The sequence below is a fragment of the Mustela lutreola genome, chromosome 14, assembly GCF_030435805.1.
Source record: "Mustela lutreola isolate mMusLut2 chromosome 14, mMusLut2.pri, whole genome shotgun sequence".
NCBI classification, from domain to species: domain Eukaryota; kingdom Metazoa; phylum Chordata; class Mammalia; order Carnivora; family Mustelidae; genus Mustela; species Mustela lutreola.
In genome coordinates, this window is record NC_081303.1 from 75,235,704 (window position 1) to 75,252,517 (window position 16,814).

Genomic DNA, 16,814 nt, shown 5'->3' on the forward strand with positions numbered 1-16,814 from the left:
GACATCTTTGCCCAGAATGCAACTTCCTTACCCTGTATCAGCCTAATTCCACAAATGGTTGTTCTAAATCACAAGAGTAAAATTAACAATTTGATCAAAAGCTTGATGCCCAGACCCACACGGATGATTTTCAGCAGTCATGTTCGGCACATCCCAGACCAAGGAATGAGAACAGCCAGAATGGGAAAGGGACGTTCTTTTTTTTTTTTTTTAAAGATTATTTATTTATTGGGGCGCCTGGGTGGCTCAGTGGTTTGGGCTGCTGCCTTCGGCTCGGGTCATGATCTCAGGGTCCTGGGATCGAGCCCCGCATCGGGCTCTCTGCTCCGCAGGAAGCCTGCTTCCCCCTCTCTCTCTCTCTGCCTGCCTCTCTGCCTACTTGTGATCTCTGTCTGTCAAATAAATAAATAAAATCTTAAAAAAAAAAAAAAAAAAAAGATTATTTATTTATTTATTTGACAGACAGAGATCATAAGCAGGCAGAGAGGCAGGCAGAGAGAGAGAGGAGGAAGCAGGCTCCCTGCTGAGAGCCCGAAGCGGGACTCGATCCCAGGACCCTGAGATCATGACCTGAGCTGAAGGCAGAGGCTTTAACCCACTGAGCCTCCCAGGTGCCCTGGAAAGGGACATTCTTACAGCACTTGTCAGAGCATACAAAGTCCCACCCACCTCAGTGTTAAGAAACAAAAAAAAGTCACATAAAGACTCAGGAGTCAGGGATCCTGGCTCAGTGAGTTAAGCTTCTGCCCTTGGCTCAGGTCATGGTATCAGGGTCCTGGGAATGAGCCCCGCATCGGGCGCTCTGTTCAGCGGGGAGCCTACATACCCCTCTCTCTGCCTGCCTCTCTGCCCTACTTGTAATCTCTTTCTCTGTCAAATAGACAAAATCTTAAAAAAAAAAAATAATAAGACTCAGGGGGTTTGGGGAACTGGCCCACAGCTCTGTAGCATCTATGGATTCTCCTGCTTCTGGCATCCCCTGAAGAGATTTCCAAGAATCCTTCTTAAGAAATGTTAAGAAAACCACACTTCCTCTTCTGCAGTTTCACACTTACCAGAAGAGTAGATGTAGACGTGCGCCCAGAAGATGTGGATGACGAAAGGGTGTTCTGCTGCGTGGCTAAGGGGCTGCAGAGAGGAGGCCGCCATCAGCCACACGGCGGTGGTTATGGGGCCCGGAGCATGCGGCAGGAACAGGGCTGAGGAGAGGCGGTGGAATACGGGGCCAAGGAGACCCGAGATCACGGGGAGTGCAGTGACCAGCCCAACGGAGGGAGCAGACACAGCGAGACTGGCTGCTGAGACGGGAGGACAGGCCTCCTCTGCTTCTACTTCCCGTAGCTTTCAGGTCGTCCACCTCGCTAATGTGGCCCCTGCCAGGCAGCAGGGAAAGCAGAGGCGGAGAGCTCTGTTCCTGCGCCACACAACCCCAACGTCCAGCCGCAACCCAAATCACCTGCTGTGTTGCGTGGTGGTAGCATTTGGACTCTCCTCGCCATGGCTCAAGCCGCCCAAGGAGGATGAATGCTGACCGGCTGTTGTCAGTAAGGAAGCTGCAGACACCGTTTCGCTGAGAGGGGGGATGCCCGAAGTAGAAGGTGAGTCAGATTTCACTGCAGCGCCTGTAGCACCTGGAAATCAAGAATAAATAATTCACCTCGTCAGAGAAAAGGAGTGTCTATGAGAAGTAAAGAGACGACTCCTAGTCATGGGAGTCCCAGGCTGTCCCCAAGCCAAGAGTGTGAATTATTTAATAATGGACTCTCTGTGTTTAGGTAACCCCTTTTCCCTCTCTCTCTCTCTTTTTAGATTCCAAGCATTTTAGGGCACTGATCTCATTTATGCAATTAAGGGAACCAAGGGTATTATCACTATTCGAAAACAGAGAAACTGGAAACTTAAGTTTGATATTAAATAGCAAGGCAGAACCAAATCAAGACTATGACCAAGGCCAGGACTCTTCCCACTATAATCCTAGAAAAGCAAACAATGCTGAGGGGGAGGAAAAACACTACAACATAGAGGAAAAGTCCTGAAAAACACTCACCTTCAACAGATTGTGTGGTCTGTAACTGCGGGGCCTGCACGGAGCTGAAGCCATTCTGGTACAAAAACAACAGAGGAGTAAGAAGCTCAAGTGGACAGGTCCAGTCAGCACTGACTCAGCTTAATTTCCATGAACAAATCTTTCAGGGAATTCTGCAAGCTGACCGAAGGATTAACGTAACGTGGACTATCCCAACAGAATGATAAGAAATGGAAAGAAAACAAGGTATGCCAAGTCCCGTGTGACCCACGGCAGCAGAAGGCAACCCCCAACCTGCTTGAGACACCCCAAACCCAGAAGAGACACAGCAAAGGCCTAAGTCTAGGGCCGCGGGGGAGGACAGGGAAGTCCAACAGTTTGGCCAAACCAGCAGTGCACTGGCTGCATCTGACCATCATTCCACAGCACCTCTGGCACGTGCTGTCCCGGCACCGGGCCAAGACACAGCAAGGTGTCTACTGGTACACACCCGAAGCCTAGAACTCAGATCTTCCCAGAAAAGTAAACCATTATTTGACACTGATTCTACTACAAAAAATGAATCTTTACTGCAAAGAGAATCGTTTCTGGCTCTGAATATCTAAGCCTGCTGAAAAGAACTTATTCAATATCACCAACCACAGAAATGTGTTTTTTCCAGCTTCGCAATCCGTACTTCTGAGGTATCCCAGCACCATTTATCAAGAAGTAAAACTAACACTGAAAACACTCTCCCCAGTATTGTCCTAACCACAGCCCAGGGACTTGTAAAGCCACTACCTTTGCCTGAGTCAGGTCCTTTTGGGGCGATGAGGAGATGGAGCTGGGGTACCGTCGAGTCTGTGTGGACCTCTGTTCATACAGAGGGCCCTGAGCATTATTTTGGGAGGTATAGGTTGTCGACTGAATTGGACCGCTCTGATAACCGGACTCCTGACTCTGGTTAGATGAAATTGTGGATGAAGATTCACTGTAGGGAATGCAGAAGGAAAATCTCAGAGAAACAAAGCAGAACAGATCCACTGATACGAAGGAAATAGTGGAGATCTTCTACTAGGGTAATTTGATTACAGTTAAAATGAAAACTTCCAGGAACAGATAAAAAACAATCTTTTCCTGACAACAATAGGCATTTCCGTGGTGCCTGGGTGGCTCAGTGGGTTAAAGCCTCTGCCTTTGGCTCAGGTCATGATCCCAGAGTCCTGGGATCGAGCCCCGCATCGGGCTCTCTGCTCAGCAGGGAGCCTGCTTCCTCCTCTCTCTGCCTGCCTCTCTGCCTGCTTATGATCTCTGTCAAATAAATAAATAAAATCTTAACAAACAAACAAAAAACACACCAATAGCATTTCCACATCCTATATAATCAGGGGTGTAAACTGAAACCCCTACTCTACGTTCTGCTGTTACAGGAAAAAGAGACAAAAGCAGAAAGGATGGACCACTCCCGATCCCTCCGAAACACCTTCACAGGAAACCTAAGCATAAAGAAAGTGATCTTTTGCTCATATTCATTTTAAGGAACTCTGACCTCCTGGCTTTCTCAGAAACCCTATTACATATAAGGTTACTGGTAAAACTCTCCTGAGAAGAACTTTTAAAATATTCACATGCATTAACGGCAATGATGACTCAACAGATTAGGCTAGGGCCTAACACCGCTGCTCTGAAATTCGAAGGACTAAGGAAAACAGCCGAGTCCCAGGAAGTCCTCCGATCTGCTGCTGCATCCGCCGGCTCTCCCACGTGGCTATCGGAGGAGGCAGGGAAGGTTCCATTTAACTTATGTGATATATCAATGCTCTGTCTTTTCTAGGAGGCCAGAGACACACAGCAAAGGACCACATGTGTCAGAGGCATTGTGAGCGGCAGCAAGGTCCTCCTGCTGAAAGTATCACACACACGGCTCTTAAGAACCGGGCGCCGACACTCTAAGTACCCAAGGGGCATCGCTCCACCTGCTCCGAGTTACAGATAACGCGAGTAACACTGTTCTGAAATACTTAGTGAAACACTATAATCAGACACTTTTCCTTCATTCAGCCAGAGGTTCGGCCTCTTAGGAATTAAAGGAATCAGCCGGAGACTCAGAAAAAGTAGGAAAAGCCCTATTAAAAAAGTCTTATGATTGATGTGTCCTCTACCTGGCCGTGCTGGTATAGAGGCTGCTGGGAGCCTGGCTTGAAGAGGCGCTCGTGGTGGGGGCGGACTCGTAATCAGAAAGGACGGGCTCTGACCCAAACTGCAAAGCCCCGAACTGCAGGTTCAGCCCTGAGATATCTGCCGAGCCAGGCATCTCCACAGCCAGAGCAGGGATCTACAGAGAGAAAGGAAGGCTTTCAGTACAACCGTCCGTGGGACGAACAACAACAAACCTCTGCTTCCAATCTGCACTCTCCCCTTACGACCTCAATTCCCCAATCCCATACCCGTCCTGCCCTAAGATGGCACCCATCGCACAGCTCAGCTACCTTTGAAGTCAAGGAGGCCTTTTTCTTCTGTTGTTTCAATTTCTGCTGAGCCGGCTGAGGGCTAGAAGACTGGTTGTCTGAAGAGCCAGGAGACATCTGCGGGGCCGAGGTGGGTTTACTCGGCAGAGGAGAAGAGGGGGGTGGGGGTGCGGCGGTGGAGGTAACCACTGCCGGTGGCTTCTCCTGAAGGAACACCTCCATCATGGTTGAAGACGGGGTGAAAGCCTGGCGTTTGGTAAAGGGGCTATGTACGGTTGAATCATTTGGGTTCTTCAAATCTGTATGAAGAAACCCAGTATGTGTGAGACCAGACATGCTGATAAACCTCCAAAACATGCTACTTTCCTACTCTAAAAAGCAGAAAACAAGACCCTCAAGATTCAGTACCTCATATAAACAGGCTCTCTTTTTAGGGCTTACCCTCATTTCTGAAAGTGACAACCACCGGATCACACCTGTTCTAAGTTTAGCCCAATCAAGCCAGCACGACAACCCTGCCTCTGTAAGACAGGATCTAGGAACTGTCTGTATTTAGAATGTTAAGGTCCTAAAACGGCCAAGTCCATGAACCTTCTCAAAGGCAATGTGTTATTTTCAAACACTAAAAACCCATCTAGGGAGAATCCAAAAGCCCCCAGATCAACTGAAGACTGCAACTATGTATGTGTTTAATTTTGATAACGACATCCTAAGCCTCAACTTTTTCCTATTTTCTAGCTTTCTGAACCCAGCCTGTCTGACCAGGGGAAGATCAGTAGGGGACACTGGCCGGCTGGCTGCCTCGTCTGACCAGGGGAAGATCAGTAGGGGACACTAGCCGGCTGGCTGCCCCGTCTGACCTTCTTCATTTTCATTCTCCACCCGACTCCTGCCCGCGTCTGGCACTCATACTCCCAGACTTAAAGAATTCCAGTCACTCTCCGTTCTTCTCACCGTACTGCACCAGCGATGGGGACTGTGAGGCAGAGCCTATGTCCCAAGAGGAGGTGGTGGTGGTTCCAGACTGCGAATGCTGTGCCGCCAACTGGGCCAAGGCCTGAGCCGTCTTGAACTGCTCCAAGAACTGCGAGCCTGTGGTGCTGCCACCTTTGGCTTCGCCAACATCACCAAATCCTTTCCCTAACATGCTCACCTGTAGAGCAACAGAGAGATAAGAGAAATCCACAGCAAGCAAATGTGTTCACTACTCAGAAAGACATTTCTCCACAGCGAGAGCCAGTGGAGCTCAGACAAGCAAAGAGTGCCAGCAGACTGAGTACAGAGTCTCTGGAGTCAGACTGATTAGGTTCAGATCCTGGCTACGAAATCATGGAAAACTCATTTGTAATTTCTCTGACCTCATTTTCCTCACCTGAAAATAGAAGTAAGAATAGGACTGCATAAAGCTGTAGGAGGATTAAACAAGTAATACACATAAAAAAGCATTTAGAGGCGCCTGGGTGGCTCAGCTGTTAGGCATCTGCCTTGGCTCAGGTCATGATCCCAGGATTCTGGGAGCCCCTTGTCAGGCTCCCTGCTCAACAGGAAGCCTGCCTCTCCCTCTCCCACTCCCCGTGTTTGTGTTCCCGGTTTCTCTGTCAAATACATAAATAAAAATCTTAAAAAAAAAAAAAAAAGGCATTTAATACGTGCTTTGCACATAATAAGCACTCAAAAAAATGAGAGCCATTAAAATTTACTCCATCACTTCCTCCTCAGGGGTAAAGATCTAATGACTAGCATTTAGGGGCGCCTGGGTGGCTCAGTTGTTGGGCCGTCTGCCTTCGGCTCAGGTTATAATCCCAAGGTCCTGGGATTCAGCCTCACGTAAGGCTTCCTACTCAGCAGGAAGCCTGCTTCTCCCTCTCCCACTCCCTCTGCTCATGTTCCCTCTTTCGGTGTCTCTCTCTATCAAATGAATAAATAAAAATCTTTAAAAAAGAATGACTAAAAGGAATTTTTTTCCTTTTAGTTTTGAATCAAGCAGTATGTGATTATTAAATTAATATGAAGGTTAACATAAAATTTCACTTTAGGCATTAATGTCCTAGCCCCTTCCACTGAACAGCTGAAAAGTAACAAGAACGAACTGGAGCCTCACCACCACGTTGCTCTAACCAGCACAGGAGCTGACGGAGAGGAGCTGAGAGCCTATCAAAATGTCTGCACTGGACAATCAACTAACAAGTCAGTATGATTTGTTTTGTCTGTATCTATCCAAGTTCTATAGGGTAACAATGAATAACCAAGCAAAATTTATCCTTAAGGCTTTGGGGAGATTTCCCCCACTCCCTACTCCTGGGTAATACGACCAGGCTCATCCAGAAGATGGAAGCACGTGGCCTTGACTCCTCTAAAACACCTTCAAGGAGGGGTGCCTGGGTGGTTCAGTCATTGGGTATCTGCCTTCGGGTCAGGTCATGATTTCAGGGTCCTGGGATCGAGGCCCATGTTGGGGTCCCTGCTTGATGGGAAGTCTGCTTCTCCCTTTCCCAATTCCCCTGCTTCTGTTCCCTCTCTTGATGACTCTCTGCCAAATAAATAAATAAATAAATAAAATCTTTTAAAACACCTTCAAGGAGATCTATTAACTTATTAACTTATTTATTTATTTTCAAGATTTTATTTATTTGACAGACAGAGATCACAGGTAGGCAGAGAGGCAGAGAGGGGGGGGGAAGCAGAGATTCCCGATGTGGGGCTTGATCCCAGGACCCTGGGATCATGACCCGAGCCGAAGGCAGAGGCTTCAACCCGCTGAGCCACCCAGGCACCCCTCAAGGAGATTTAGAACCTGGTTCTCTTTAGGTTCTTACCAAACCATTCCATCCTCATCAACACTAAGCAGTGCTTTTTTTGTTTTTTTTTTTTTTAAAGATTTATCTGAGAGCGAGTGTGTACACCTGAGTGGTGCAGAGGGAGAGAACTCCAAGCAAACTCCCTACTGAGCAGAGAGCCCAATGCGGGGCTCCATCTCTCCACCCCAAGGTCACAACCTCAGCCAAAACCAAAAGGGACACTTAACTGAGCCACCTAGTTGCCCCTGAGCAGTGTTTTCTTACACAAAACCAATCTGTCCAACCCAAGGTAAAACATTTTTCCCATTTCAGTCTATTTCACAAGATTATACAAACAAAAACAAAACACCAGAAGTCGAGTTAAAAGTATGGGATTGTGGCAAAGAGATGATCGCATGTAGCGATGATGACCAGACAGTCTGCGAGTGCAGACCTTTACATTAAAGGCACAGCACCTGAGGTAATGACTACATATCACACGATAACGAGGACCTCCTATATTATTTAATCTATTAAATTTTAATGGAAATTAATCCTCTAATATTTACTCTTAATAGGAAAGAAAATGAATAGCATACTGACCAATACAGCTAATGGGAAGAACATAATATTGACTGGTATTTTTATTTAGTTTAACATCATGTGACATATTAAACAGACTATTAGGATAAATGAAATATGCTGAAAACTTATTTTTCATACCAGAGTTTGAATTAGGTTGTACATCTTTACAATCCAGGTATTAAAAAGGCAATTAAAAGATAGAACGCATCACGACATTTTCCCACCATCTAGCTCAAGGATTGGTATTATTTCCTTAACTTTATGACTGTTGTCTCTAATTTTTTTCTTTAGATTTTACTTACTTATTTCTTGAGAGAGGGAGAGAGCGGGAACAAGCGCGTACACACATGTGCGAGTAAGTTCCAGCAGGCCCCTCGCTGAGCAGGGAGCCCGATGTGGGACTCGATCCCAGCACCCTGGCATCACCACTTCAGCTGAAGGCAGATATTCAATGGACTGAGCCACCCAAGCGTTCTTCATTCTCCCTTTTTCTTCAATCCCAATGCTCTGCTCCCTGTCCATCTGCCTCACCTTTCCTCACCTGCCACCTTTCATGTATGTCAGAACATCAATCACCAAATTACTAACACGCACACAAAAATTTTTAGACAGTAGTTAAAAACTGACAGTTCTGGATTAGAGGCTAGCTCAGCAGTTTTCTATCGCAAGTAATTACTATAATCCTACTACCGGAAAAATAAAATTCTATGCACACACATGGGTCTCTTAGCTCTTAACAACTATAGTATTCTTCCACCAAAAAAGATACAAATAGGAAGGGAAAGGCAAACAGAAAAAAAGTATTTCTTAGGATTTGCTGACTATAAAAAAAATGGTCAACCCCCTCACCCCGCCCTGTGATCTCCTTTTTGCTGCAGATAAAGTTTCCTTTTTGTGACAACACCCCCCCACAAAAAACTGGTTCACTACCTTTCTTTAGATTAAATGATTCCTTTACTTTAACTAATGACCTCAAGTCTTTTAACTGATCAACAAGTCACATGCTGTGAGCACTCTAGGTATTGATGAACAATACCACCGCCACTCCAAACCTGCATGGCCCTTATTCATCTTACGTTGTCTTTCCACAGCTCAGTAAGGCAGGCAAAGCAATTACTCTCAGCCCTGCTTAGAGAGAAAGGGATTAACAGTAAGCAGAAAGAGTCATGAAAACTTCAAGTTTTTGGAAGCCTAGCTCAGAAATATCTGGCTTAAACAAATTTTATGGCAATTCTCTTCTATCAAAAAATAGGGAGGGACGCCTGGGTGGCTCAGTCAGTTGAGCGTGTGCTTTCGGCTCATGTCATGATCCTGAGGTCCTGGGATCCAGCCCCACCAAAGGCTCCCTGCTCAGCAGGAGTCAGCTTCTCCCTCTCCCTCTGCTGCTCCTCCTGCTTGTGCTCTGTCAAATGAGTAAATAAAATCTTAAAAAAAAAGAGAGAGAAAGAAAGAAAGAAAGAAAAGGAAGGAAGGAAGGAAGGAATAGGGAAACACTACAACCTCCCATCAAAGTTTAATTAGAATTAAAGAAGGATTAAAACTAGATGTCATGTTTTTCCTCTTAAGAGCAAGTAACATTCAGCACAGCGAGTATTGAGTAACTGAGCGCACTTGTTTCTAGAAAAGATTCAGTGCGTCTAAAACTATGTCCTCCTCTGGGGGCATCCCTATTACCCAATTCTACATCTCTACACCTAAGGTTGCTTAGAGGACAAAAGGGGATGCTTTACCCTGCCCCAAACCTGTCATCAGAAGGCAGTACTGCATGTGTGTGCTGGGGTTGGCAGCAAAGTGTGGCTGGAAGACACCATGTCTCCTACTTACCATACTGTGATGAGAAAATGTGTTTCCGGAAGCAGGCTGGGTTATGGCACTCTGCTTTGAATTACTGAACACCAGAGGCTGGGCAAGAGAAGGAGCCTGAGATGGATCCAGATTAGATGAATCATTCTCCACTGAAGATGGTGTCTTCCCCAACAAAACAGCAAGGTCAATTCTAGTGGGGAGACGCGACATCATGATGAATAATGACAGAATGTTCCAGCATTCCCCAACTCACAACTCAGACTTCAGTTAGATCAAAATGAAGCCCTCATCAATAACACAAAGACCTGAGATAGTTCATCTACCAAAGTAATTGGTATGTAAGAGCCCCTGTAGGATCCAGCTGTATGCCAATGGTGTTGTCAACCATAATATGTTAAATATTCCAATTTAGTAAATCAATTTAAGGAAATAGCAAATGTTAGTTTTAATAGCAGCTTGATTATTTAGGCCAAAACTTTACAATTCTTTAGCCAATATTTTAATTTTTTTTTTAATTTAGATTTTATTTATTTGACTGAGATCACAAGTAGACAGAGAGGCAGGCAGAGAGAGAGAGGGCGGGAAGCGGGACTCGATCCCAGGACCCTGGGATCATAACCTGAGCCGAAGGCAGCGGCTTAACCCACTGAGCCCCCCAGGCGCCCCTAGCCAATATTTTAATACTGAATACCTGTCATTAGTAGTCCCTAATACATAAAAACATATACTAGAACACCGGCATCTTCTTCAAATGTCTTTGGAATCCCTCCCCCAGTTTTTATAAAATTTCCAAAGTTAATGTGGTATAATAAAAACACCTATAGTTTGGTTTTGTCTTCAGTTTTTTTGTTTTTATTTTTTAAAGATTTTATTTGTCAGAGAGAGAGAGAGAGCGAGCGAGCACAGGCAGAAAGGGAGAAGCAGGCTCCCTGCCGAGCAAGGAGCCCGATGTGGGACTCGATCCCCCGACGCTGGGATCATGACCTGAGCCGAAGGCAGCTGCCCAACCAACTGAGCCACCCAGGCGTCCCTTGTCTTCAGTTCTTGACAGAGAGCTCCTGAAACTCTTAAAATTTCCAGAATATCTTGTTATTCATAATGAATCTCTTTATTCTTACTTTCATTAGAGAGAATTTTTTAAAGATTTTATTTATTTGAGAGAGAGAGACAGAACGAGTGGTGGGAAAGGGCAGAGGGAAAAGAGCAGACTCCCTGCTCACCAGGGAGCCTGACACAGGGCTCAGTCCCAGGACCTGGAGATAATGGCCTGGGCCAAAGGCAGATGCTTAACCAACTGAGCCACCCAAGCACCCCGTAATGAGCCTCTTTCAACAAAAGTTTGTAATACTGAGGTTACTCAGGATAGGAGCCCCCCCAACAGAGCTTCAGGAAGGGGGCAGCCACCAGCAACACCAGGAAGGGGACTATAGGGTTAGACCTTTCAGCCCCAGCACACTCTACCCACTCTTAGGGTTGGAAGCTGGGGACTGCCTTTAATAGCCAATGGCTTAATCAATCAGGCCTATTTAAGTAATGAAACTTGGGAGGTTTTGTGCCCCACGCCATGCCCTGCCATATCAACTCTTCCACTGGCTGTTGTTCCTGAGCACTGGTCATAACCAACCAGTGATGGTAAGGAACCTCTTCCCTGAGTTCTGGGAGTCATGTTAGCGGATTACTGAACTTAAGACGGAGGCTGTGAGAATCCCCAAATTTGTTGTCAGCCAGGCAGAAGTGTATGGATACCCTGGGCACCCATTTGCAGTTGACCTCTGAAGCAAGGGCGGTCTTATGGGATAAAGGCATCTACTAGGCTGTGCGCTAACTCTAGATAGTATCAGAATTGAAGTGAATTACTGAACAGCTATAGCTGGTGTCAAAGAGTTGAAAAACTGGGGTCAGAAAAAGAATACACATCACCTCTGGGGGTAATGGCCTCAACGTCCTATTTCTGGTGCAATTCGGGACCTTCTGAGTCAACAGCTATCATACCTAGGTCTAGAAATAATCTAAGAGGACTTCTGGGGATAAAAATATTCCTGGTAAGTGTTTGTTCCTCTATTGACCCCAATACTTTAGGGATCAAATTTGAAAAAGTTCATTAGCCAGATCCTACAGTAAAAATGATCGCTTTACTCAGTAGGCTCAGCGGACAAAAATCTTATTTATAAAGCAAGAGAAGAAGCTACTAAATACTTCTGCAAACTCAAATAAATGTAAACATTTCCATGTTTAACTTTACCTTACTACCAGTCAAGTTATATTATACAAAATTTTAATTCAGATTGACCTATGTAATTAAAGAAGCTATTTTGGAAAGAAATATCCTTAAAATTGTAATATATGGATTTCCATTTAGTAGATCAACTCCTGTAAACCTATCAATCAACTTTAAAAAGGAACCTAGTATGCTCTGGTTATCATTACTACCAACACTATAGCAGCGTATGAAGGCCCCTTGCTACTCTTCTTATAGCTTTCACCAGGCCCCTCCAGAAAAAGATGCTGAACTTTACCACACACTTGCCTCTGACCAGCAGTGATTGTCACATTCTCCGCAGGCAGAGGCACTGAAGACACGTTAGAGGCTGTGAAGATCTTGGTCTCAGACAGCTGTAAGACAGAGGGATTAGTTACTCCTGGTGTTAGGTGGGCTACAGTCAGAAATCTGGCATAGATAAGGGGAGTTTAACACCAAGGAAAATGGAAAACCCTCAGAAGAGAGGACCACCTACCCAGAGGAACCCTACCTGGACTGACCTCCACGCACCTTCTAGACAGGCTCAGTGATTTTATCAAAAGAGAGGGTAAAATCAAGAAACCCAGTAAAATATAGTGGAGTCACATGATATGCACACCAAACTTACAAAAACCTGAATACACATGCTATCAAAAAAGAGAGAAAACCTTTTTATACCTTCTGATCAGAGTTCCCAACTCCCACCTCGACCCAAACCAAATTTTAACTTCCAATGTTGCTCTCAAAGAAAGGTTACAGTCAAGACAAAGACAGAAATAAAAGAAATTAATTCCTAGCTTTTGAGCAGTAAGGGCCCAAATACTGGTGAATTAAGGTCTTTTCAGGGATAATTTCAACAATATGCAATTTTTGCCTTAATGGTAACTTTATTACACCTAGTCTTTGCAGTATAGGTAAGCAACTGTAGGAATAACTCATTCTAACTATTCAAAATTTGATTTGGTTTTGTTTTCACTTCTTGATTAAAATCTTTTCTCCAAAAGCAGGGAATCTACTCCCCCAAATACAGCATTTTCTGAAAGTTGCTTAAACAGATAAGCCAAATCTTAGAAAGTATTCACAAGGCAATAGCTCAGTTACAACAGAGAAGAATCATCCTCTTACGCTGCTGCATCTGAAATGTTAAGAACTCAGGCCTGGCAAACCAGGACAGTTTGACCGATTACCCTCTCACTACATGAGCTGTCTTGCCTGAACACACACAAGTACAGGAAAGTAGAATGAAAAATGTTAAAACAGAAGTTAAACCATGACCACTGAAAAGTAGAATTCACAACAAAAGCTTGACTGGGACCAAGAATTCGAAAAATTCTTTTTCTCAGGTACTACTCCAGTGAATTCACAACTTGTTTGGTGCCACGTTTACGCCACCCATGTACAAGGTTTCCAGGTTGAGTCAAGATGGAAGACAGCTGGCTCTATATATTCATCTCAGTTACAAAGCTAATTTAATTTACTAAGTAAATAAAAGGGTTCCAGAACCAACCAGACTGTAACCCTGAAGATGTGGTACAGTCCTTTTCTCTTTGTACCCACCTCTAAGCCAATCCCAGGACGATACGCCAGTGCCTGAATGTGAACCAAACAACAGAACCAGCTCTGGCACCACGTGCCGCCAGCGGCTGCTACTTAGCGCACCACCTGCCTGACTCCCTTTCTGGTGCCCTACCCAACCACCATCTCTTCCTGGGATAAATCCGACAATCAGATATTGGACTTACACAGGTGCACTTGCCCTTTCCATAGTCTGGTTCCAGAGTCCTGTTCATGCCCAGTCTCCTTCATATAACATATGTGAAATGTTCTGGCTCAGAACACTATTTTGGATGTAAAAGTTTTGGGTCAGAATCTTAAGGGTGAATTTTGAGGGGTAGAAACATACCCATTTTCTATCCCTAAACACCACTTAGGGATAGAAAGCACTGGTGAGGAATAACCCGGGAATACCTACATCTTCATTCCAGTCTTCAGTTCCCCATTCCTCGGTTGCAGTCCTCCAAGCACCTGGCAATAAAGGAAAAAAAAGAAAAAAACAAAAAACAAAAAAAACCAACAGTGAAGTAATTTTAAGTGGCAGTGCAAGATATGTACAAAAAACACTAACGTATTAACATTTTGGCAGCCAAAAGTGTAGCCAGATTTTAGTAATCAGAAGGGATTCCTAGGCTCCAGAAGGAGAAAAAGACTATTTAGGAAGTGATACCTCAGAATATAAGGGTTTTAATAAGATGATGATTTCACATCTACTTTCTGGTTTTGTTACATAGTTTTAACAGTAAAGGCAGTGGGGGTGCAGGAGCCAGAGGACAACAGATCCAATGCTCCAGGCAAACTCTTACACCCTTCAGCCCTTTGAATTAGTGGTCAATTCCAGTAAAATGGCAGCAGCCAATGTGAACCAGAACTACACCTACTCATCTGGTAGGAGACAACTCTGTGGGGGTCTGGAGAAACAGCAGTGAGAAGGAACACAAACAGCCGCCACAGGATAGTGGGACAGCAGTGAAGAAGGACCAGCTTCCAAACAAAGGGGACGGACAACTGTCTGCTACAGGAACTCAATTTAAAAATGTATACTCAGTAGCAGTCAAGTTTATAGATCTCGCTGGACTAATCGTAAGAAACCGTCATGGGTCTTGCTCTTTTCAAAAGACACTGGCCAAAACTGAGAAATCAAATGTGTGTTAGTTATTATCCTAATCCTAAACCTACAAAGTGTGGCATCTAACCCACCAAGGGCTCTGTGAAGACAATACAGGTGTACACTCTCCTCACGGTGGTAAAAATGAAGTCAGGATATAGTTTCTATAGGAAAGGGCCATCACCAATCAAACCACCTTCCATATCCCCCTTATTTTGCTTCATGTATACACAGATCCTCGGAAAGGGAAACTGTTCTGTGAGAGCCAGGATTCTTCCCTTCAACAAGGACCACAGTATGAAACGCCTGCCTATAGAAAAGGACAAGAACACTCTTTATTTTCTTCTCTAGAACAAGAGTACGTATTAACTCTTAAAGCCTTTTTTCCAAATGGAGAAACCCTCTTAAAAGAACGGAAGTCTGGCATTCAGGTATTTCACGGTCACTGAAGAGAAATGTTCTAAACCTACAAAACCCATCTGAGGTTCTTCTAGGGGCTGCCTGGCTGAGTCAGTAGATCATGTGACTCTTGATGCTGGGGTCGTGCGTCCAAGCCCCACACTGTGTATGGAGACTACTTCAAAATAAAATCTTAAAAAAAAAAAAAAAAGAAAGAAAGAAAGAAAGAAATTCTTAACTTTTAATAATGAAAGAACCTCATTTCCTAGAGAAAAAGATGTTCACTGTAATACCTCTCCCAGAGCATTGTAACTGGACCAGGGAAATTCTAAACCACTTAATAATGGCAATGTTCTCCAAATCAAACTGATGTCCAATCTCAGTTGAGACAAGCTACAAAGCACACTCTTCTCTCTCCCGGGGAACACTACTCTTCCTCTGCACTGACACCCATCCTGCCCTGGGTAAATGGAATCCCAATCTGTCCACATACATAACCCTGGAGTTGGAAGTAACCCCGTACTAATAGGCTCTCTCAAGGCAGGAATGTCTGCCTGCACTCTGGTGACTGCATCTGGATGGGAAGGAAGAAGGAAGATGCCTACTTGACCCCATACAGGACGTGTAGTCGTGGCCAAGACGATTGTAACTGACGCAGCACGAGGAACAGGAAGGATGCACAGAATCTGAACAGATAAGGGCTTCCGTCCTGTCAGCAGACACGAGTCAATGAAAATGTCAGATCTCCATTAATGGACAGAACTTTTCAAGAAGGGAAAACGGGCCCAGCGTATGAGGGAGAAAAGCAGAAAAGGAAAAAAGCAGGATGACAGAAAAATTACATATCCACAGATATTTCAATTCATTAAAATCTAAAAAAATATCCGGGGCAGTGAGGCACCTGGATGTATCATACCAGGAGCAGTCTCAAATTTTCGGGGATAATTTGACCCCTCAACCCCAATGAAATCAAGTCCTGAAACAAAAAAGAAAAGAGAAGAAAAAACAACCAGTGAAATTTTGCTTATGAATGAGAACATTCGCCCCCAAATCACAATTCCCACTGTACCTGTGGATATTTTAAGGGTAGGTTTGAATTTCTTTTTAAATCTAAAAAGAGAATTTGAAGTGTGCTATCATGAAAACACAAAAAGATCACGCACGGAGGTCAGTTCATGCTATGAAATGAACAACGGAAATGCACGGAGCTACACCCAGCTCTTTCACACTAGCAAGATGGCAGCAGTATCACACAGCTCTTCATTCAGCCACAACTCAGATTTCTGATTCTAACCTTCCAAATCTGCTATACTCTACTAAGAAGAAATAAACACACACTTCATCATTCCTTGTTTCCAAACCAAATCCTTGCTGAGAACAGCTGAGGCTTTCAATCGAGGACTAGGACTCCTTGCATGATTTTCTATCCACAACAGAAAACAAATCCCTTAATCTCTATACTGTTTTGTACCAATGATAAAAAACCAAATGTCCAAGAACTGGAGCTCAGAAACTATAACTTTTGTTACTCAGACTGCTACCACTACCTCTACAAAGCCATCAGGAGATGAATAAAGAGCAACTCATTCATCAACCTCCAAAGTAATAAAGACATTTCTTAGCCAAATGTCTAGGGAATTAAAATGGATCTCCATCTTGTCCATAACTCAACTTCAGTCTCCACCAATGGGAAAATGTATCCAAAATGCACTGATGAGACAGTGTGGTAAACAAAAAGCAAGAAACATTCAGGACCTAAGGTCTCACATCTCGTGGGCAGTAGATGAACTGTTTGTGCCAAAGACCCTCCCAAAGAAAGAGATAAAGATCAACAGTCTTTGAAAAAGGGCAAGGCAAGTAAACAGATGGAGTC

General features: G+C 44.4%; 1 protein-coding gene across 25 annotated transcripts in view; it reads right to left on the reverse strand.

The window, feature by feature from the left end:
- UBAP2L (ubiquitin associated protein 2 like) overlaps positions 1 to 16,814 on the reverse strand; it is a 41,953-nt gene that overhangs the window by 11,966 nt on the left and 13,173 nt on the right. For 12 of the 25 annotated variants that reach the window (XM_059146491.1, XM_059146490.1, XM_059146488.1 and 9 more), the window contains 10 exons: positions 13,853 to 13,905; positions 12,169 to 12,254; positions 9,660 to 9,831; positions 5,428 to 5,626; positions 4,495 to 4,772; positions 4,168 to 4,340; positions 2,807 to 2,996; positions 2,048 to 2,102; positions 1,457 to 1,631; positions 1,056 to 1,128 (listed from right to left, as the gene is read on the reverse strand). In XM_059146491.1, coding sequence (XP_059002474.1) covers positions 1,056 to 1,128; positions 1,457 to 1,631; positions 2,048 to 2,102; positions 2,807 to 2,996; positions 4,168 to 4,340; positions 4,495 to 4,772; positions 5,428 to 5,626; positions 9,660 to 9,831; positions 12,169 to 12,254; positions 13,853 to 13,905 — 1,454 coding nt within the window. Of the gene's footprint in view, positions 1 to 1,055; positions 1,129 to 1,456; positions 1,632 to 2,047; positions 2,103 to 2,806; positions 2,997 to 4,167; positions 4,341 to 4,494; positions 4,773 to 5,427; positions 5,627 to 9,659; positions 9,832 to 12,168; positions 12,255 to 13,852; positions 13,906 to 15,842; positions 15,918 to 16,814 lie in introns of all 25 variants that reach the window. The other 13 variants (XM_059146484.1, XM_059146489.1, XM_059146485.1 and 10 more) reach the window with 2 other exon arrangements.